This window comes from Macrotis lagotis, chromosome 1 (genome assembly GCF_037893015.1).
Source record: "Macrotis lagotis isolate mMagLag1 chromosome 1, bilby.v1.9.chrom.fasta, whole genome shotgun sequence".
Taxonomy (NCBI): Eukaryota; Metazoa; Chordata; class Mammalia; order Peramelemorphia; family Peramelidae; genus Macrotis; species Macrotis lagotis.
In genome coordinates, this window is record NC_133658.1 from 288,169,892 (window position 1) to 288,192,025 (window position 22,134).

The 22,134-nt window shown below is 35.8% G+C and overlaps 1 protein-coding gene and 1 pseudogene across 9 annotated transcripts in view; one reads left to right on the forward strand and one right to left on the reverse strand.

The window, feature by feature from the left end:
- Nucleotides 1–21,088, forward strand: part of SETX (senataxin) — a 94,560-nt gene extending 73,472 nt beyond the window's left edge. For all 9 annotated transcript variants that reach the window (XM_074210848.1, XM_074210849.1, XM_074210847.1 and 6 more), the window contains 6 exons: nt 1,272–1,459; nt 1,716–1,808; nt 13,280–13,444; nt 16,094–16,192; nt 17,344–17,431; nt 19,397–21,088. In XM_074210848.1, the coding sequence (XP_074066949.1) occupies nt 1,272–1,459; nt 1,716–1,808; nt 13,280–13,444; nt 16,094–16,192; nt 17,344–17,431; nt 19,397–20,173 (1,410 nt within the window). In that variant the 3' untranslated portion in view covers nt 20,174–21,088. The remainder of the gene's footprint in view (nt 1–1,271; nt 1,460–1,715; nt 1,809–13,279; nt 13,445–16,093; nt 16,193–17,343; nt 17,432–19,396) is intronic.
- Nucleotides 9,031–9,293, reverse strand: LOC141505225 (LYR motif-containing protein 2-like; annotated as a pseudogene).
- Nucleotides 21,089–22,134: the final 1,046 nt, after the last annotated feature.

Here is a 22,134-nt window from a genome sequence, read left to right on the forward strand (position 1 = left end):
ATTATCTTAAAATTTGTTTGTAATAGATTTTGTAGTTATAACTAGAGTAATAATTGTTCAGGGCCAGGAGAGATGTGAAAGTGATTGACTTTTCATAGAGTGAAGCGGGGTTTGAAAAGTTTGGTTTTTCATAGAGTGAAACAGGGTTTGAAAAGATGAATTTGATTAATGAATCTTAATTAGTTTAAAAAGTTGATGTGCCTTTTTTTCTAATATGACTTTTGTTCTGACATTTGTTTTAATAACTCCCAGCTTTATATGCTCATTAGTACGAGGGAAATGAATGGCTGAAAATAACCTTTTTCTTACATCCTAAATTTTCTTATTTTTATCATTTATTATTATTATTAAATTATTCTTTTTTTAATTTTTCTCTGATTTATTTTTAGTAGTTAGATTTTAAAGAAATATGCCAAGGATTTAAAGAAAATGATGTTATTTTTGAACTTTGAGACCATTTATCTAGCTTAGATATGTGTTTGGCAATATAGCAAGAAGGCAGTTTTCCAGCCTTGAAAGAAATTTGCCTCTTTCCTTTCCTCCTCCTCAACATAATGGTGGTAAATTAAAAAAAGAAAGAAAGCAAAGATTGGCAGCATTCTGTTTGTGCACAGTTAGAGGTTGATCTGCTCTACCTGCCCCTCCCTCCAGGGCAGAATAAAGTTCAAGACCTGATTCCATATTCTGAAGTCAGTTAGCCCAAATGAGCTAAAAAGTCAGTTTCTTTAAGGTTGATTGTAACTACAAGCAGTGGTGATTGTAAGATTAGCTATTAGTATAGATCATTTATTTAGTCTTTAGGATAAATAATTTGTACTTCCAAATGGGAGCTATGGTTCACATAATTCCATATGACAGAAAATAATCATTCTTGTTCATGTGTGTCTCAGATTGAGAATAAAAATATAATGAAATTTCAGCAGTACATTACCAGTTTTATAGGGAAAAGCTCAGAATTCCTCTCATTGTCAAGGAGTGGTGTGCTTTATATTTTTTAATTTGCTCCAGGTATTCTTTTGATGAATATTTATGTTTTCAGTATTACAGTTTCTGAGATTTAAAAAGATTTTTCTACCTAATTTTGGCTCACTACAGATTTGGAAGAGTTTGTGATCTTTCAGTGCCAAGAATCATGCTATCCATTCCATATTCCATAGATTCCTAAAACTTAACATGTCCAAAACTCATTTTAGATTCCCAATAAATAATTTTCTTGTTAGTGAAGAAATATAAATGAATTCTAATGCATTACTTCTTTTCTCCCCTGGCAGAAAGCACAAGAATTGGGTTATGACCAGTCAATGATGGCTCGATTATATAAGCACCTGGAAGAACAGGTGAAACAAAATGTGATCAGTAGACTACCTGTTTTGCAACTGACAGTTCAATACAGGATGCATCCTGATATATGTCTCTTCCCATCTAGTTATGTTTATAACAGAACTTTAAAAACAAACAGGTTAGTTCACTTTGTTAATGGTTTTGTTTTACTTATGAATTTAGGTGCTTTGAAGGATTAAGTACATTTCAAGCGTTTTACTCATACTTCTTTATTATTTGACAATTATGAAATTCATAAATTATAAAATTATCTAGGAGAATAATTTTTAACCTCTGCATACTCCACATTTATAGGAGGAAATCAGTCTCCTAAAATTCTTTTTATATAAATGCAAATAGGATGATATTTTGATAATGATGAGTATTGTTTATAGATTGACTGAAGAGAGCCGATGTACATCAGACTGGCCATTTCAGCCTTACCTTGTGTTTGACGTAGGAGATGGTTCAGAGAGACGGGAAAATGAGTAAGTCATTTTCTTAATCCTTTGCTTCAGGATATGCTTTAGAATGCTTTATATCTCAGATTTTATTCTTTTTAAAAATTCCTCCCAAAAACATTGTGCATCATCTGAGACATTGGATTTTTCAGCTATCCCAGTTGATGGCATCTCCATTTTAACTAGTTTTATCTCATTATGTAGCTTCCATCTCAACTATTCCCCTTAACTTTTTTTTGAATAACAAATAAATCATTTTATTTGTTTTCCAATTATATACAATAGTATTATGTACCTATCAATTTTTGTAAGATTTTGAATTTTACAATTTTTCTTCACCCTCCCTTCCCTCCGCCTCCCACAGAAGGCTGTCTGATAGTTTCTGTCTTGTTTCCATGCTATATACATTGATGTAAATTGAATGTGTTATAAGAGTAAACCACTCTTCCCCCCCCCAAGAAGATGTGAAAATTCAAGGAGAGAGAGAGAGAATATATGTTCAGATTTCAATGGCTCTGTCTCTGGAGTGAGTTGCGCTTTTTTTTTTTTTTTTTTTTTTTTTTTTTTTTTTTTAGATTTTTCAAGGCAGTGGAGTTAAGTGGCTCCCCACTCTCATTTATTCTGTTCTCTCTCTCCTTTCATCTTGGCCCTGTCCAAAAGTGTGTTGTATCTGAGTACCCTCTCTTTTATCACCTATTCCTCCCTTCCCTACCCCCATTCCTCTTTATCCCATCCCTTTCTTCTCATTTTTCTCTAGGGTAAGATAGATTTCCACATCCTATTAAGTGTATGTTATTTCCTCTCTGAGCCATTTCTGATGAGAATGAAGGCTCACTCATTCCCCCTTGCCTTCCCCCTTTCCCCTCCATTGAAAAAACTTTTTCTTGACACTCTTATGTGAAATTTCTTAATTTCTCCTTTTCCTTCCTCCCAGTACTTTCCTTTATCACCCATTGACTCCATCTTTTTACTATATTATACCATTATATTCTGTTCCTTCCTATGTCCTATATGCTCCTTCTAACAACTCTTATAAACGAGAAAGTTCATATGAGTTATCAATATCTTCTTCCCGTGCAGGAATACAAACAGGTCAATATCATTAAGTTCCTCATAGTTGGGCCTTCTCTTCCACTCCCTCTATGGTTCACCAGAGTCCTGTACTTGGAGAGCAAACTTTCTGTTCAGCTCTGGTTGTTTCAATAAGGAAGTTTGAAAAGTCCATTTATTGAAAGTCCATCCCTGAAGTATGTTCACTTTTACTGGGTAGTTGATTCTCAGTTGTAAACCAAGTTCTTTTGCCTTCTGGAATATCATATTCCAAGCCCTATGAGCCCTTAATGTAGATGTTACCAGATCCTATGTAATCCTGATTGTGGAGTCTCAGTAGTTAAATTGTTTGTTTCTGGCAGCTTTTAGAATTTTCTCTTTGATTTGGGAGTTTGGGAATTTGGCTATAATATTCCTGGAAGTTTTTCTTTTAGGATCTCTTTCAGGAAGTGATCGGTAAATTCTCTCAATTTCTATTTTACCCTCTGCTTCTTGGATCTCAGGGCAATTTTGCTGTATTATTACTTGAAAAATGAAGTCTAGGCTCTTCTCCTGATCCTGGCTTTCAGATAGCCCAAAAATATTTTTTTTAGGTTTTTTTTTTTTTTTTTTTTTTTTTTTTTGGCAAGGCAAATGGGGTTAAGAGGCTTGCCCAAGGCCACACAGCTAGGTAATTATTAGGTGTCTGAAACCGGATTTGAACCCAGGTACTCCTGACTTCCAGACCGGTACTTTATCCACTATGCCACCTAGCCACCCCTAGCCCAATTATTTTTAAATTATTTCTTCTGGTTCTGTTTTTGAGGTCAGTTGTTTTTTCCCAATGAGATAGTTCACATTTTCTTCTAATTTTTGGCTTTTTTGGAATAGTTTTATTTCTTCCTGATTTCTTGCAAAGTCATCAGCTTCCTTTAGTTCCATTCTGCATTTGAAGGAGTTATTTTCTTCAAAAAGCTTTTTTATCTCCTTTTCCAGCTGGCCAATTCTGCTTTTTGAGGCATTCTTCTCATTTGCCTTTTGTTTTGCTCTACCCATTAGGCCTAATCTGGTTTTTAACATATTATTTTCTTCAGTATTTATATATCTTTCACCAAGCTGTTGATTTGGTTTTCATGATTAATCTGCATTGCTCTCATTTCTCCTCCCAATTTTTCCTCCATTTATCTTAATTGCTTTTCCTTTTTTTTTCTTTTTTTTTAGGTTTTTTTGCAAGACAATGGGGTTAAGTGGCTTGCCCAAGGCCACACAGTGTCTGGGGCCAGATTTGAACTCAGGTACTCCTGACTCCAGGGCTGGTGCTCTATTCACTGAGCCACCTAGCTGCCCCTCTTAATTGTTTTTCAAAGTCTTTTTTTGAGTTCATCCATAGTCTGAGCCCATTTTCTATTTCTCTTGGAGGTTTTTGATATGGAAAGTTTCGATTTTGTCATCATTTGAGTATGTGTTTTGATCTTCCATGAGACTAAACTATGGTCAAATTCTTCTTTTTCTTTTGTTTGCTCATTTCATCAGCCCAAGACTAATTTACAGCACTTCCAAGGTTTGAATTTTTTTTGGTGGGGGGGGACACCCCACTGGGACCTTTATTCCTCCAAGGTCTTTTGCTCTCTTGCCTGTGCTTTGATATGTAGTTACCCCACACACATACTTCCCTCTGCCCTGGGGCTATAAGGAGGATCCTACTATCTTAGTATGGAAGCCCAAACTGCAACCTGGATCTGAGTTTAGGCAAACAGCAGAGTCCTCCCCTGAGGAAGAGCAGAGAAATTTCTACAGATTTCCTTTACGGTCTCTGGGGGTGCAGGCTGCTTTCTCCATATTCTTGCTGCAGATTCTGCATCCTGTGCTCCTCACTCCACACTCATTCTGGTATAGCAGAGGTGAAACACACCTTTACTGCAGAACTTCTAAGTTATCTTTGACTAGAGTCCTTATTTGTTTTTTGGAGTTTGAGGGGGAAGGAGTTCCTGGGAAATGCTGCCTTCACACTGCCATCTTGGCTCTGCCCTCTCCCCTTAACTTTTTTGTTCTATTTATTTTTTTGTGCAGATGATGTTTTTTTATACATTACTAAAATATTCTTGTTTAAGAGTAAACATAATACCCCCTCCCCCCAAAATAATATAGACCCTCATGAGCAATAAAGGAAAGAGAAAAAATTAAAATTAATAATAATAATAATAATAATAATAATAATAATAAATGTGCTTCAGTCTGTGTTCCATCACCTCCAGCTCTGTTGTGGGTCGATCACATTCTTTATGATAAGTCCATCACAAAAGTTACTTCCATTTTTCCACCGTTGCCATTGCTGATCACAACTCCCTCCATTTGTACTTCCCCACTACCATATACTATATTTTCTCTCTCCTTTCACTCTGTCCCTCTTTGTAAATGTGCTGTAGGATAGCTGAGTGGCACAGCAGACAGATCACCAGCCCTGGTGCCAAGAGGCCCTGAGTCCACATACCCCACACCTAAGGCCCAGCAGCCACCGGGCTCCATGGTCCGGACAGGCCATCCAATCCCAGCCCCTTGCAAGAACTAAAAAAAGAAAATGTGTTATATCTGACCACTCTCCCCCATGGTCCACCCTCTCTATAATTCACATTCCCCACCCTTCCCCCTGTCCCCCTTCTCTCCTTCTTACTCTGCATGTCTATACCCCATTGAGTATATATGCTATTTCTTCTCTTAGCCATCTCTGATGAGAGCAAAGGTTCCCTCATTTCCCCTTGCCTTCCCCCCATTCCATATCATTGCAGTAGCTCATTGTAATAAAAAAAATCTTATTATATGAAATATCTTAGCCATCTTAGCCTATTCCACCTCTCTTTTTTCTCTTACTCCCATTACATTTCCCTTTTAGCCATTGACTCCATTTTTACAATGTATTATATCTTCAAATTCAGCTCTCTCCTGTACTTCATCTATCAAAGCTCCTTCTACATGTTTTATTAAATGAGAAGTTTCTCATGAGTATTATCAGTATCATTTTTCTATGCAGGAATACATGTAGTTAATCATCATTAAGTCCCTCATATTTTCCCCTTCTTCTCCACTTTCTATGTTTCACCTGAGTCCTGTATTTGAAGATCAAACTTTCTGTTTGGCTCTGATTGTTTCAACAGGAACATTTGAAATTCCCCTGGTTCATTGAATGTCCATCTTTTCCCCTGGAAGAGGATGTTCAGTTTTGCTGGGTAGTTGATTCTTGGTTGCATGTTGAGTTCTTTTGCCTTCTGGAATCTTATATTCCGAGCCCTACGAGCCTTTAATGTAGTTGCTGCTAAGTCCTGTGTGATTCTGACTGCAGCTCCACAATATTTGTATTGTGTCCTTCTGGCTGCTTGTAATATTTTCTCTTTGACTTGGGAGTTCTGGAACTTGGCTATAATATTCCTGGGAGTTGTTTTTTTGGATCTCTTTCCAGGGGAGATCAGTGGATTCTCCTAATTTCTATTTTGCCCTCTGCTTCTTAGGGTATCTGGGCAATTTTCCTGTAGTAATTCTTTTAAAATGAGGTCAAGGTTCTTTTCCTGATCATGACTTTCAGGTATCCCAATAATTTTTAAATTATCTTTCCTAGGGCAGCTAGGTGGCATAGTGGATAAAGCCTTGGAGTCAGGAGTATCTGGGTTCAAATCCGGTCTCAGACACTTAATAATTACCTAGCTGTGTGGCCTTGGGCAAGCCACTTAACCCCGTTTGCCTTGCAAAAAAAACCTAAAAAAAAATTATCTTTCCTAAATCTGTTTTCCATATTAGTTGTTTTTTCAATAAGATGTTTCATATTTTCTTATTTTTCATTCTTTTGGTTTTGAAGTATTGTGTCTTGATTTCTTGTAAAGTCAGCAGCTTCCCTTAGGTCATTCTACATCTAAAGGATTTGTTTTCCTCAGACAGCCTTCTTATTTCTTTTTCTATCTGACCAGTTCTGCTTTTTAAAGCTTCTTCTCCTCAGTAACTTTTTGAACTGTTTTATCCATTTATGCTTGTTTTTAACATCTTTTTCTTTTTTTTTTAAAGATTTTATTTATTTTTGAGTTTTACAATTTTTCCCCTAATCTTACTTCCCTCCCCCCACAGAAAACAATTTGTCAAGTTTTTACATTGCTTCCATGTTTTACATTGATCCAAATTGAGTGTGATGAGAGAGAAATCATATCCTTCAGGAAGAAATATAAAGTATAAGAGATAAGATCAGACAATAAGATATCAGTTTTTTTCCCCTAAATTAAAGGACATAGTCCTTGGACTTTGTTCAAACTACAATTCTTTATCTGGATACAGGTGTTATTCTCCATTGCAGACAACCCAAAATTGTCCCTGATTGTTGCACTGAAATGATCAAGTCCATCAAGCTTTTTCATCATCCCCATGTTGCTGTTAGGGTGTACAGTGTTTTTCTGGTTCTGCTCATCTTACTCAGCATCTGTTCAACATGTTATTTTCTTCAGTATTTTTTGGATCTCCCTGACTAAGCTGCTGACTTTTTTCATGTTTTTCCAGCATCTCTCTCATTTCTTTTCCCAATTTTTTTCAAAATCTTTTTTGAGCTCTGTCATAGTCTGAGCCCAATTTCCATTTTTCTTGCAGTCTTTAGATGCAGGAGCTTGTACTTCCTCATCTTCAGATTGAGTGTTTTGATCCTTCTTGGGATCATAGACAATGTATTCCTCAATAGTGTTCCTCTTTTTTCTCTGTTTACTCATTTCACCAGCCTGTGACTGGTTTTGGGGTGTTTCCTGAGCTTTTGAGTACTACTGAGACCCTCCCCCCCAAGGATCTCAGTGTGTGAAGCTCTGTCTTCCCTTCTGATCTGTGAATGACCACAAGTGCACCCCTCAGCCATGGGGCTGAGGTGGGGGGAGCCTAGACTGTGACCAGGATCTGAATGTGATCAAAGCCCGAGTCCTGTTCCAGGTACAGAGGACAGACCTTGGAAGTCTCTCTCCACTTCCCTATTCTTGGTATGCTCAGCACTCATGGCTTAGTTGCCTGGGGGCTCCCGCTTCTAGTTCCTGGATCTAGGCTGCCCTGGCCATGTTGCTTGCTGAGTGCCCTGAGGGCTGGGTTTCACGCACTCACTCTGGCAGAGGTCCCCCCACTGATCTTCCAAGTTGTACTCAGTGCTCCCCGGGGCATAGGTCAGGAAACTGCTCCTGCTATTGTGAGCTGCAGCTCCCAGGCACCCTGGGGCTGCCTCCAGGAGGCTAAAGTTCCTTCACTCTGGTGGGCCTCCCCTCTAACCCCATGGAGTGGAGCCTTTCCACTATTTTCTTACCTTGGGCTCTAGAACTGCCTCACTGGATCCCTCTGTGCATTCTGTCTCTCAGAAATTTAGTTAGAGTCCTTATTTTTTAAGTTTTGAGAAAGAGCACCTAAGAGAGGCTCTTTGCCTATCACCATCTTGGCTCTGTCCCACCCCATAACTTTTAATTATCTTTTTAAATTAGAATTATTTGCTTAGTTCCTGTTTAAAATATGTAAAAAGAAGATATTTCTGAAGGCCAATAATAGCAGTAGTGTTGCAACAGCTAAAGTACAGGAAAAAGAGGTAGAAAATTCCTTTTCTCTATCAGTATCTCATTAGGAATTTCTCAGGTGTTTATTCATCTTTCAGAGGACCTTATATCTGTGATTCTTTGGAGATAAACTTAGATACACAACATTAATAGATCCATTCTTCTAGTGAAGCTTGAGGCGTTTATACCTGTTCCCTACAAAATGTATCCTAAATTTTCTGTTAACCTGCCAAGACTGTTGTTTGTCTGCCCAATTTTCATCTTTTCTGTTTTGACCTCTTTGCAGCATTTTAAAAAAAAATTATTTTTTCATTTTTTACCTTTTTTTGACATGCAAGAAAACACAATTTTAATGGGGTTTTTTTATCAGCATGTTATGTTTTGGTTAGTGTTATTTCTCATGGAAATTGACAGCATATCAAATAATAAAGCACGGGCTTGGTATTTATTTTTTACTGCTAAGGCAACTCCCAAGATGCTCTTTATTTTGCTCTTCCTTAACACAAGTCAGGATCCATATTGACTATTTTGCACAAATGTGTCATGTTCTTTGACTTTGTGGTGAGATCATCACTAGGCAAGATAAATGGAGTTTTAAACTCATTGCGAGGAGTAGCAAGCTTGCTGTACTCCAACAAAGATTTTGAAAACCCTTTAGGGAAGTTATGGAATTACGCTTTTGCTAAGTTTAATGATTTCTCCAACTCTTTAAATTGTAGGTTTCCTTGAGTGATCATCATTTGAATTGAATTCTCTTCTGTGACATATTTATTTCTTTTGAATTCTTCCCTTGCCCAGTTCTGTAGATACTTGAGGTCATGTTCATTTGGTATTGGGCAAATTGCTTTTAAAATCTTTAAAGGAAGAGGATTTGTTACCTTCTCATGAACTGTATGAGGGTTAGTGCTACTGGGGGCAAGCGAGAAGAGGACATGGCGAGTCCAGAAGCCAAAAATCTCCTCAAATGCTTTACCTTGGTGTTTTGGCAGAAGCACAGTCTAGACAATGGTTAGGCTCTTGCAATCTCTTTGCAGCATTTAAACACTGTTCAACTACCCTTTACTTTTGGTTACTCTCTCCTTCCTGGGTTTCTGGTGTTATTCAGTTGGGGTTTTCTTCTACCTGTCTGACATCATTTCTCAGGTCCCTTTGCAGGATCATTCCCCATACTGCCATGTCTTGCTATGAATTGTTACCTTGGGTCCTTTGTCCTATCTCTCTCTCTCTTCTTTTTTCTTTTAGGGAACTTGTTAGTTAGCATGTGTTCAACTGTCATCTCTGCAGATAAATCCTAAATCTATCTTGCTTTTCTCTTTTGTTCAATAGGTGTTTAACTCATGTCCAAAACTCATTATCTTTTCTCCTAAACCCACTTCCTCCTCTTAACTTTGCTTTTTTCTCCTATTTATAGTTATTTGACAAGTTTTGTGGATTATTCCCACCTCTGTCTTCTGCATCCATTCCTCATACATAAACTCTCTAATTTACTTCCTTTATCATTTCTCACCTGGAAAAATTTTGGAACCTCTTAATTGGTCTCCCTGAATCCTGTTAATCTCTCTCTCCAATTCATCCCTCATACAACTGAAAAATTGGTATTTTGACATCTCATCTGACCATGCTCCTCCTTTGCCCAAGAGACTTCAGTGAGTTTCATTGCCTCATGGATAAAAAAAAAAAACTCTCCTTGTTTAGCACTTAAATCATTCATATTCTAGTTTTATTTCTATATTTCTAGGCTAATTACATATTACCACCCCCTCACATGTTATGTTCAGCCAAATAAACCTTATTGTTTTTCTTCATATGTGATGCTCTATCTCTAATGTCTGTACTTTTGCACAGGTATCCCCCCCTCCCCACGCAGAATGTTTTCTCTACTAGACTCTCTTTCCACTTCTTGGAACTTCAACTTTCTTCAAGGTTCAGTTCAAGTATCAATTACCATAAGAAACTTTTGTTGATTTCTCTAATTGGCAGTATTCTGTTACCACCCCGGAAAAATATTTTGCATTATTTTGTATGCATTCTGCATCACTTATTTGTGGATAACATATATGCTCATAGAAGAATTTGTTCTTTCCTTTTTTATCCTTTTAGCATGGTAACTGGCACAAAGTAGGTTCCTAATAAGTGCTGATTGATGTCCCAGTGATAAGATGTCCTGTCTTTGCTAAGTTACCTTTGGGGAAGGACTTGCCATCAGAAGTAGACTTAAGACATTCTCCTGTTCAGAAAATATCTCCATATTATATTAGGGGTCAGACATAGACCAACATCAGAACTATTTTGTTCCCCTTCCAAGGATCTTCCCTAGAATGACTATCCTTAAGCTTTCTCTGCAACTGTTAAAATCTTTAAAGCTCTGAGATGAAACTGATCTTTTTATAAGTCCTAACTCTGGTGCTAACATATTATACTTAGTTCTTTGTAAAAGGCAATAATTGTCTAGCTTTGTGACCTTGAGCAAGTCGCTTAGCCTCATTGCCTTAAACAAACAAATAAATAATTTAAAAAAGATATCCTCAAACCATAAAGGTATTGAAGAACCCTAAGGAAAAAATTTAGATGTAATATGCCTATCCTTCAGGCAGTGAGGACCAAAGAATTACTCTTAAAAATCCATAAGTCTTGATGAAAGTTACCCAATTAAAGAGTATACAGGGAACACAGTCCAGGACAGAGCCTAATAGTTGGTCTACAGTTAGGGATTTTGATACAGATAATGCACCAAGAAAAGGGACTTAAGAAGGAGTCAAACAAGTAAAAGGAGAATCAAGAGAACTTCAACCCTGAGAAGAAAGTATTGAGGAGTTACAGAGAAGGGCATAGACAGTATCAAATGCTGCAGAGAAGACAAAGAGGATTAAGGAAAGATCATCAGATTTGACAGTTAAGAAATTATTGGTAATTGAAGAGAGCATTTAGGAATCAAGAATAAGAGGACTAAATTAAGAGACTAGAAAAGTAGTGGTGTCCTGAAAATGGGAAAGTTCAGAAGACATGAGATGCTGGTGAAAGACAATAAAATCACAGGTTATTTCTGCTTATTCATCCTGTTGCTCCTAACACTTTGTCCATGAATTGTGTCTGGGGAGTGGAAAGAGAGGGTGCAGAAAGGGACAGGGAATAGTCTAAATTACCTGCTGTTGCCCTAGAACCTAAAGCTTGCCCTAGTGGACCAATTACCCTTCCTTCAGGCTTTATCCCCAAGCTTCTTCTAGGTCATCCCTGTCTCCCTGCTGGGCTTTTTCTTTGAGCCTCCATTTTTTAAGAAGGGTCCAGACCCAGTAACACTTTACTTTTGCACCATACTTTAGCAGCTTTCTCCCTTTGGCCAGCTCCTCTCATTGATGGGTTCTTCCCAGAACCTCCATTTGTGAGAAAAGACCTGATCAGTTATCTCTCATTCTCTGACCTTCACCACTGTTTGTTCCCAGAAGAACTTGCTCTTCCCCTGTCATATGAAGGAGGTCTTCTTACATAAGACTATAAGATTCTTCAGGACCACGAATTTTATTTTATTTTTTTTGCTGTAGCTATATATCCTTAGTATTTACTTCATTGCCCAGCACCTTAAATAAGCATTTAATGATGCTTATTGTCTGACCAGCATTCCAGTTTCAAGGCTATATTCCCAAACTTTTCTTTTTTTTTTTTTAAATGTTCTTAAGGAAAGGAGGTGAAAGGTTTTTAAAATTTTTTCTTTAATAAGTCCATAAACACTCTCAAGTCAGAAAAATCACCATTGATTTAAATGATTATTAGGAAGGCATTATTAAAAGATCACTTGTGACTCAAGTTCAACTCAGCAACCATTTTTTTAAGTATCTGCAGTGGTCTTCACTATGTACTATGTTAAGCAATGGAAATGGAAATTCAAAAGCAAAAAGAGTTTTCCCCTTCAAGAAGCTCAAATTATATATTCCTTGTCCTCTCCTGGCCTTCCTTTTTAACTCCTACCATTCTAGAATTCAGTAAACTTGGTGTTTACAGGGCCATAGTCTTAAATATAAACATAATCTCTCCTCATAATACCTATAACCCTTCCTGAGTAAACTCTTATTTTGACGATGTCATGTTCTCTGACTTGCACCTAAGTAGTTAAATGACTTCTCGTTTAAGATCTTTTTGTAGACCTCATTTAGACTTCATTGTAGATCTTTTTGATGGCTCAAATTTTCATTTAGAGCAAAGTTTCTTTTTCTTAGCCTACTTCTTTATTCCTCAAGGTATTAAGCTCTAAGTGAGTCCTGAGGTCCATAAAAGATGAAGAATTTTAAAATATTTTACTTAATGAAGACCAAAATAACCAAATAAAATGTCCGTCTTTTTTTTTTTTTTTTGGTATTACAGACAGATTTTGTCACTCAAAGAATTTGCTATTGTTATTCTTTAATTGAATAGTAATTATTCCATTGTTAGGTAAATATGATTCTGGTTATTGAATTTTTTTTAGTATTTAACTTCCCCAATAAAGAGTGATTTTTGTTCTCTTTCATTACATTGTATTCTGTATAGTTTTTCTTACTCATTTAGAAATTGTTGAGACTTTAATGTCTACTTTCAAAACTCTTGATATAATTACATGAGCCACCTATAAATCAATTTAATTGTTATGGATCTTGCTTTGTACTTGAATCGTGTAGCATATCCTATTCTGGATGGGTGTTGACAGCAGGAAATCTTCCAAGGGGAGAGGATGTTGATTTTTATTTTGTATGATATTAGATAGCTAATTGTAAATCAGACTACCAGCACTAATGCTTCAGTAATTGTGACTTTTATCAGGTAATCATTTCAAATTCATTGAGATTCTGACCACCAGAATATGAAACTATTTTATCATGTAAGCTGTATTTAATTGGCAACTAATGAATATCAGTGATTTGTATGTTATTTTTCTTCATTTTTATATAGCTCATACGTTAATATCCAAGAAATAAAACTAGTAATGGAGTTAATTAAGCTGATCAAAGACAGAAGAAAGGACGTTACTATGCGTAACATCGGTATAATCACACATTACAAAGCACAAAAGCTGATGATTCAACAGGAATTGGATAAAGAATTTGACAGAAACAGGTAAAGGGGGCTTAAGGAGGCAACAAATACACAGTTTTTCTTTTTTGAGAAAAATGACAGAAGAAAAGAATAAAAGGGAGAGCAAGGAAGAAGGATAGGATAATGGGGGTTAAGTAGAGGACTGGAGTGGTTTTTTATTTTTTGTTTTTAGGGTTTTAGGGAGGTGTAGGTTAATAGGCACAGGTAAGTATGGAGGATAATTGCTAGAGTGAAATCCCACATGTAGTGAGAAGTGATAGAATTAGGACCAAAGTTGACAGGATTAATTTTGATCAGGGAGACAAGGAACACTTAGAGACAGGAGTGGAGGAAGGAGAAAGTTCAGAGAAATTTTGCTTTAAAGAGGTGGGTGAGAGCTTTGACTTCATTTTTTAAATAATAAGTGAAACTATCTACTAAAACCCAGTGGGACTGAATTGGGCTTAAGGACTTTTGAATATAGTGTAAAAATTTTGGAATAGTAGTTGTGGAGAATGCAAAGAATTCTGCCCTACTCTCTCCATTCGTGAACCTCCTGAATTGTTATTTATGGACTTGATGATTTGAATAGAAACAAATTAAGTAAAAGCTACATCTAAATTGAATTTAAGGGCTAATGTGATACTCAAAATGTTCTTAATTCTGTTTTATGGAGGTGAGACTCTTTCCCCGCCAATGTCCTTTTTGACTTCTGCATTAATTGCTTTGACCACCAGCTTCTTTGTGTATAAAAATAACGTCTTGTTTCTTGACAGGGATGTTGAGGATTAAATATTAAGAATGTGTAGGTCACTTTCAGCCACTCATAGATACTGACTATATAAACATAATGCATATTTAATTACAAAATAGTTAAATTTACAAGGTAATTTTAGTACTTTACAATTTATAAACTGTTTTCACATGTGTTGGAAGGCACTATGCAGCTTGCAGGGCTAGTCTTCAAGTCAGAAAAGCCTGAATTCATGTCTTGCCTTTTTCATATATTAGCTGTGTGACCATCTCCAAGTCACTTCTAGTTGCCCTATCTCTATCAGAGAGTTTCCGTACTAGAATTTTTTTTTTTTTTTTTTTTTGCAAGGCAAATGGGGTTAAGTGGCTTGCCCAAGGCCACACAGCTAGGTAATTATTAAGTGTCTGAGACCGGATCTGAACCCAGGTACTCCTGACTCCAAGGCCAGTTGCTTTATCCACTACGCCACCTAGCTGCCCCTCGTACTAGAAATTCTTAACACCAGAGTTCAGTTTTTTCTATAAAGGGCCAGATAGTAAATATTTTAGGTTTTATAGTCCAGGAGGAAAAAAGCTGAATATCTTACATAGATACTGTACTCATATAATTTTTATTAACAAAATTCAAAATAAAATAATACAATATAAATTTTTGTAATACAGGTCTGTTAAGGAGAAGAATGGAATTATTTGGGGGAGGAATACAATTTCACCTGTGGTTCAATGTTACTGTTGCTTGTCATGAAAATTTTTTACAAAATGTTCTACTAATGCTGATCTGTAATGAGATTTTATGTATTTAATCTCTGAATATCTTTTCAGGGGCTGCTAGGTGGCGTAGTGGATAAAGCAACTGGCCTTGGAGTCAGGAGTACCTGGGTTCAGATCCGGCCTCAAACACTTAATAATTACCTAGCTGTGTGGCCTTGGGCAAGCCACTTAACCCCATTTGCCTTGCCAAAAATTCCTAAAAAATATATATATTTTTTCAGACTGAGAGGTACTGCCAAATACTTATAGCAATCCATGTGCACATGATTTTAAGGGAGCTGAAAAGCTAATAATCTTTAATTATTTTCTCTGGATACATTTATTTGGCTACTATAATCAACTGTTTTAATAAACTCACCATTGGATGAATGACTTTCCTTAATTCTTTAATAAATAATCCCCTATCTTTTTCATTTTTCTTTTTAATTTTTGTCAAGAAACTTTGGTGATGAGATGGTGTGTTACACATTTTCTAATTTTTCTGATCATTACTTTCCTGTGAATTGGGAATATTGCAATGAGCATTTAATCTGATAATGTTGACATATTTTTCATTCTTTTAGCAAAGCTGTGATGTTGAATAATAAAGAACGCTGTGCTATTTTATTCTGTAACAAAAAAATTCCACTATGCCTTATAAACATGACATTCCAAGTCCACTTTTCTCTACTTGTTTGGATGTGTTGGGTGTTTGCACTGGAAATAAAAAAAAGTGAATAAAATTGTCACAACAATATGTGGGGCACTGTGCCCTAGAGTTTAACTGTATTACCATGATATGTAGTTGAGCAACAATTTGAAATCTTGACATTCCAGATATATGATCTCTCTCAAGTACTCAAACTCTGCCTTTGAAGTGCAAGAGCAACCAATATTTAAACCTTTGAGCATGACAAATGAACAGTCCACAGTTTGCCAGCCAGCCTCTACACCAAAAAAAAGTCAGAGGTCCTGACAAATTTGTGTATTATTTTATTTGAGCTTTACAGCAGTCCTCAAAGTAGGTAGAGCAGTTCCTGTTGTTTCTGTCTTACAGATAAGGGAAATAAGTCAGAGGGGTTAAGTGATTCATGCAGAGTTGTGGAACTAGGACTAGGACTACAGTTCATGGTTGAGTGCCTTTCCCTTGTGTACTTCTCCATAATGAAATTTTTTTTTCTTAAATAGACCAGGAGAAGTCGACACTGTGGATGCATTCCAGGGTCGTCAGAAAGATTGCATTATTGTTACATGTGTCAGAGCAAATGCGTCACAAGGTTCAATTGGGTATGTCTTCCTTTTGTCTTTTTAGGTGTTTTGAAGATCAGTCTTATTTCTGGTCATTAGACTATCTTATTAAAATTTTATCTGTCCCGTGGAAACAGTGTAAAGACTGGCAAATTGCCTTCTGTGAGGGGTGGGGGAGGGAAGCAAGATTAGGGGGAAAAATTGTAAAACTCAAAATAAATAAAATCTTTAAAATAAAAAAGTTTATCTGTCATTGTATTAAAAAAACACCTTTCAATACTAAAAGTAGTATCGTTTGGGCGGCTAGGTGGCGTAGTGGATAAAGCACCGGCCTTGGAGTCAGGAGTACCTGGGTTCAAATCCGGTCTCAGACACTTAAATTACCTAGCTGTGTGGCCTTAGGCAAGCCAGTTAACCGCATTTGCCTTGCAAAAACCTAAAAAAAAAAAAAAGGTAATATCGTTTGCTTAAAACTCTGAAGCTTGTTATGAAAAATGAAAATGTCTTATACGGCATCTGTATTTTGTTTCTTTTAAGAAGTGGAATAGATCCACTAATAATTCTTTTAACATTTTTTATATTACTTTATTTTGCAGTTTGGAACTGTTCTTTGCTTTATTAAGTAAACTTAAGATAAACCAAAGTAGAATATTTGCAACAGGAAATGCTATTTTTATTACCTAGCTGTGTGACCTTAGACAAGTCACTTAACCCCATTGCCTTACAAATCCCTCTCCCCCCCAGAAAATATTTTTTTAATTAAGATGTAAAAAAAAATAGGCATGATAGTAGAATTTTGCTTTCTAGAACACTTGTATATTATCTCAGCAACTTCCAAATTATTATTTAAGGTAAAACATTTTAAATATTGAATTTTAAAACTATGCACATGAATCATGTCTCATGTTGGTATATCTAAGCTTCACTGGTGAAATGTAGTCTCTGGTCTCCTGATTAATTGAAAGGTGATAAATGAGTCATATTTTGATTTGACTGAGTTGGAAAGTAGTAAAAAGCAGGAAATCACTTTTCTGTAGATATCTCCAATGTGATAGAGCAATTAAAAAAAGCAATTTGAACTTTATAGCAAAAGAGAATCAAAACATGCTAATGTGTAGCCTGTATCTTTGTTGAAATAATAAATGTTTGCTTCTGTAGGAAAAAACACTTAATTTTGTGTCATTTATTAGGTTTCTGGCAAGTTTGCAAAGACTGAATGTAACCATTACTCGAGCCAAGTATAGTCTCTTTATCCTTGGACATTTGAGGACATTAATGGTAGGTGCATTGCTTATCTTTTTTTTTTTTACTTTCCTTAGCTAGAATTCTTCTATCTTAATTTGGAGTTGACTCAGTGATAGATCTGATGCAGATTTTTTTCTTGTTAATTTTTAATAAGCTGTCATTCCATTTATTCCTGAAACAAGTGAAATCCCATTTTAGGGTGCATTTCTCCTTTGGAGTTTCTTCCTGCTCCTGTGAACTCCCCACAAAACTTACCATTTTTCTCCCTCTTCCATCTATTCCAAGATTGTTACATATTTCCATTTCAGTCTAAAATATGGCAAAAATGGTAAGGGATGGAGGGAGAAAGATTAAGTGTATCTTTGTTTTACTCTTCTCTACTTCATTATATCCTATTTTGGAAATCAGCCCTACCACCTGTTCATTGGTGATATTTTTTGTTAGGTTCAGGCATAGTGGACAAATGGTGAATTTCTTTTTGACAGTTTTCTCTTTTCTAAATAATATGATTTTAAGGAGTTGCCTTCAGTTTAACTAAGTCTAGTTTGCAGGAAAAAAAGTAAAATCTTCAACTCTGGGATAATTTTTATTTCCACTAGAGGGCATCCAATAGTACCATAGTCATTCTTTAACTCAAAATTTGTAGAGGCATAGGATTTATACCTCAAGGAGACTTTAGGTATCAATTACTTCAGGGCCTTCATCTTATGGATTGGAAACTGAAGTCTTGAGAAAGGAAGAGACTTGCCTCTGGTCACAGTGGGTAATCAAGTAAAGAATTCCTTTTATTCTATTATTATTTTGCATTATACTGCTTATTTAAATGACTTAAGAATTATCTTTTTTTTTAAAAAGACTTATCTTAATTTTGGGGAGTTAATGTTAAAGAATAGTGGCGTACAGGGGCAGCTAGGTGGTGCAGTGGATAGAGCACCGGCCCTGTAATCAAGAGGACCTGAGTTCACATCTGACCTCAGACACTTAATAATTACCTAGCTGTATGGTCTTAGGCAAGCCACTTAACCCCATTGCCTTGCCAAAAAAAAACAACAAGAATAGTGGGGCACGAAGCATAAAAAAGTACATTCTAAATTGTAATTTGGATTTTTAGAGCTCAATTTCAGTCTTTTTTAATGTTTAGATATTCCATTTCTCCATCAAGAAAATGATAGGAGCAGAAAGGTTGATAGTTTATGCATAGAATTATTCTGAGATTATATAGGACTGCAATATTTAATAAATCTTAGATAAAAAATCCCAAAAAGGTAAAGCTACATTTCTAACTGAATGGATCACACATACTTATGTGACCTTCCTACAGGAGAAGTCTGTGGGAACTTTTTTTCCATGTTTTATAATGAGTAATGCAGAAAAATTTATTCGGTAAACAAAGGCTGATAAGCCTCATTTAACTTGATTGCTATATATAAAACATTTCTTTCTGTCTTTTTTAAGAAGTCTCTTTTCTCTACTTCCTTTTTCCCTTTTATTTTCATAACATTTCTTGATCCTGAAGGTGATAATGAATGAAGAACCACTAGAGGGGAATGACATAAAACCTGCAGTTTAGGACGTTCATATGGATAAAAGTTGTCCATTTTATCTTTTATCCCATGTTTGTTTAAGAACTCTCATCCTAGATATAATTACTTCATCTGTTTCACAGATCAACTTTGCTGTTTATTTAACCTGTATTAAGTTATTTTGATGTTTACTGCTTTGTAAAAAGTTTGAGATCTGATAATGACTAAGCCCACAATGATTCTGCTTTCTTTGCTGTTCTGTGACTTTAAAGCATAGTCTTATTTCTTAAGTGAGACATAGTCTTATTTTTCTAGGTGGTTATCCAAAGGTTACTTTATAGAATTTTCTTGTTCATCCATCATCAATATGTCAATTTATCATTTAGATGTATTAAGAAATGGAAGTTATAATCATATACACAGATCATATTTGAGTGTTTTTATTTTATAATCATTTTTCTTCTTTTGTTTCAAGGAAAACCAACATTGGAATCAGTTGATTCAAGATGCTCAGAAACGAGGTGCTATTATTAGGACTTGTGACAAGAATTATAAGTATGATGCAATGAAAATTTTGAAACTTAAATCTATGTCACAGCGAAACCTATCATACCCTCATAATGTAGTGTCAGAAATCACTAAATCTCAGAATAATTTACCCAGCAATAAGCCAAAAGAAGTGATGAATAAACCTGACAGTGGTATTTCTAAGACCACATCTGTTGCTTCTTGCCGGAACAGCAGCACGTCCTTGTTAACTGCTGAAGTTCAATCCTTTGACTGCAGGGAACCTACTGTTACTACAAAAGCTACTGAGGTACCTGTCGTACGGGACCCAAGACTAGCTAAGAGAATTGAACGTGATGCCCCAGAGAAGATCCCAGGTGATGCTCAACCATCAAGTATCCAGTTCTCAAGAGTGACAACACCCGCATACGAATCTGGCCTTCTTTTAACTCAGGACCCCAATAATATCATACAACACCTTTTCTCAAAAGTAAGAGCATCCACTAATTGCAACCTGACTGCTCAACTTGAAGCTCCTTCTGCTAGTACCTCCATGCACACAAAGAAAAGAAAAGCCGGTGAAGGAGGAGGATCTGGCTATGGAAGAGAAGTTACATCTTCTAGAGAAGGAGAACAAGAAATGCATGGCTCTAGGAAAGACTATCACTTAGATAGGGACTATTGCTTGGATAGGAGGAGAAAAGAAAACCAGGATAGCCATTCAAAAAGAAGAAAACTTTCATAGCTAAAGTCTTGAGTCTCAGTGACAGGCAACATTTACCAAAAGAAATATTTATGATAAGAAATGCAGCTTTGGGTGCTCAGTTAATAAGAATAGAAATGTTAAATTTATTTTTAAATCTGGGACCATTCATTTACCCCCAGAACATGGAAAATTGTATACTGTCATTTAAACTTATTTTCTATTGGTAATCTTTACAAATGAGTATGTTTTTCTGTCTCAGATTTCAGAGGACCTTTTTGCATCAATGATAGTGTCCTTAGAGCCTGGTAATTGTTATGTTGTTCTGTTCTTTTTAAAAAAAAAAAGGAAAACTAGACTTTTGAACAAATATTGTAAATGTAGACATGTACATTTGTATAGCAAACAACAAAACCTTTTTAAGATTTAATCTATTTGGTTTTTTTTGCCTTTTCTTTCTCCCTAGCCCAAAATGTTTGATGATTTTTCAACGGAGTAAACTCATCTTTAAAAGTGGGGGTCAGGGGGAGAGGCACCTAATGCTGGTGTATGCCTGATTTCTTTCACAACATAAGTTGTTTGGAAAAAGCTGAGTTGGTGATATTGGGTCAGATGTCTCTAGTTCTATTTTAAAAGCTGACTGGCCTCATGGGGAAGCTTTGGAGAAAGCATTTAGTTTAGATGGAATTCTGCTTATCTTGTACATTTTTTAAACATGACTCTTTTGGACAAGATGTTTGGTTTTTGCAAGGGTTCATCTACTTGGTTTTATTAAACACATAGTTCTCCACCCCAATTCTTTCTTTCTTGGCAATATTACACAACTATCCTAGAAGCCGTGAGAAGGCATAGATTGAAAATAATGCTTTTAAAAGGGAACAAATAGTAGAAGTGGATGATCTCAAAACATGTTAAATGCTACACAGAAAATAAAAAGAAATGGAATACTTCTTCTAACTGGAATAGTTTATAAGGTGATTGGGGTTTGGGAGAGCTGGCAAATTTCCTTTTATTTTTAGAAACTTTGATACTATACTGCTATTTTGGTTTCTGTGATAGTGCAGAAAGTAATAGCAAAGGTTTAAAATGGATTTCTTTTATTTAAGCAGGTTTTAACTTTGTGTTGCCCTTAGTTTCATTTTCCTTCCTTTCTAGTATGGAAATTTATTCTAAACAAAGGTCTACTCACTAGGAGTTTTCAAAATTGTATGGGAGGGACCCTGTATTATTTAAAGAGGCTCCTTTGTGGGAAAAAATCATTGTGTGGGAAATAATTGTTTTAAGAAAGTAATTTACTTTTAAGAAAATGAAGAAAGAGCTATCTGATTTAGGTCATAGATTTTTACACACACTCACACACTTACGTATATATGCATGTATAGATTTACACATAAAATGAACATACTTTAAGTATAATAGTAAGTAAATTGCATCATAAACAAAAAAAAGGAGCAATTGTTTGAAGTGTTTCTTCACAGAAGTATTTCTAAAAAATGAGATGGCGTTGAGAGAGTGTAGAAAAGAGGAATTTTTCAAATTTATTTTATTTGAAATTTTGCACTATCTCATGCACTTCAAGCAAAAAGGATGAGTTCTATTTTGGGGCTGTATAGAATGTTTGCAATCATCTCATGAGCCATGTTTAATTCTTTTAATTCACTCTTTTGCATTTTTACAAGTTGTCAATGCAGTTCCTCTTGACACTGTATGCATCTTTCATGTTGGCTTCCAAACATAAGTAAATTGTTGAATGAAAGTACAATAGCAGCTTCTATGATCTTCCAGGGCCTACACATTCAGAATGTGTCTCCTTTGCTGATGAACCAAAGGAAGAATGGCAGTAGAAGTTAGGTTTTGGGGGGAACATTTCATTAAGCGTACCTACTGTGTGGGTTTCACAAGATTAGATATCAGCTTTTTTATTATATATCTTCAGGGAATCATCCTTTTATGAATTTTCAAGTCCCACCATATCTTTTTCTTTTTTCTGGTAAATGAGTTAG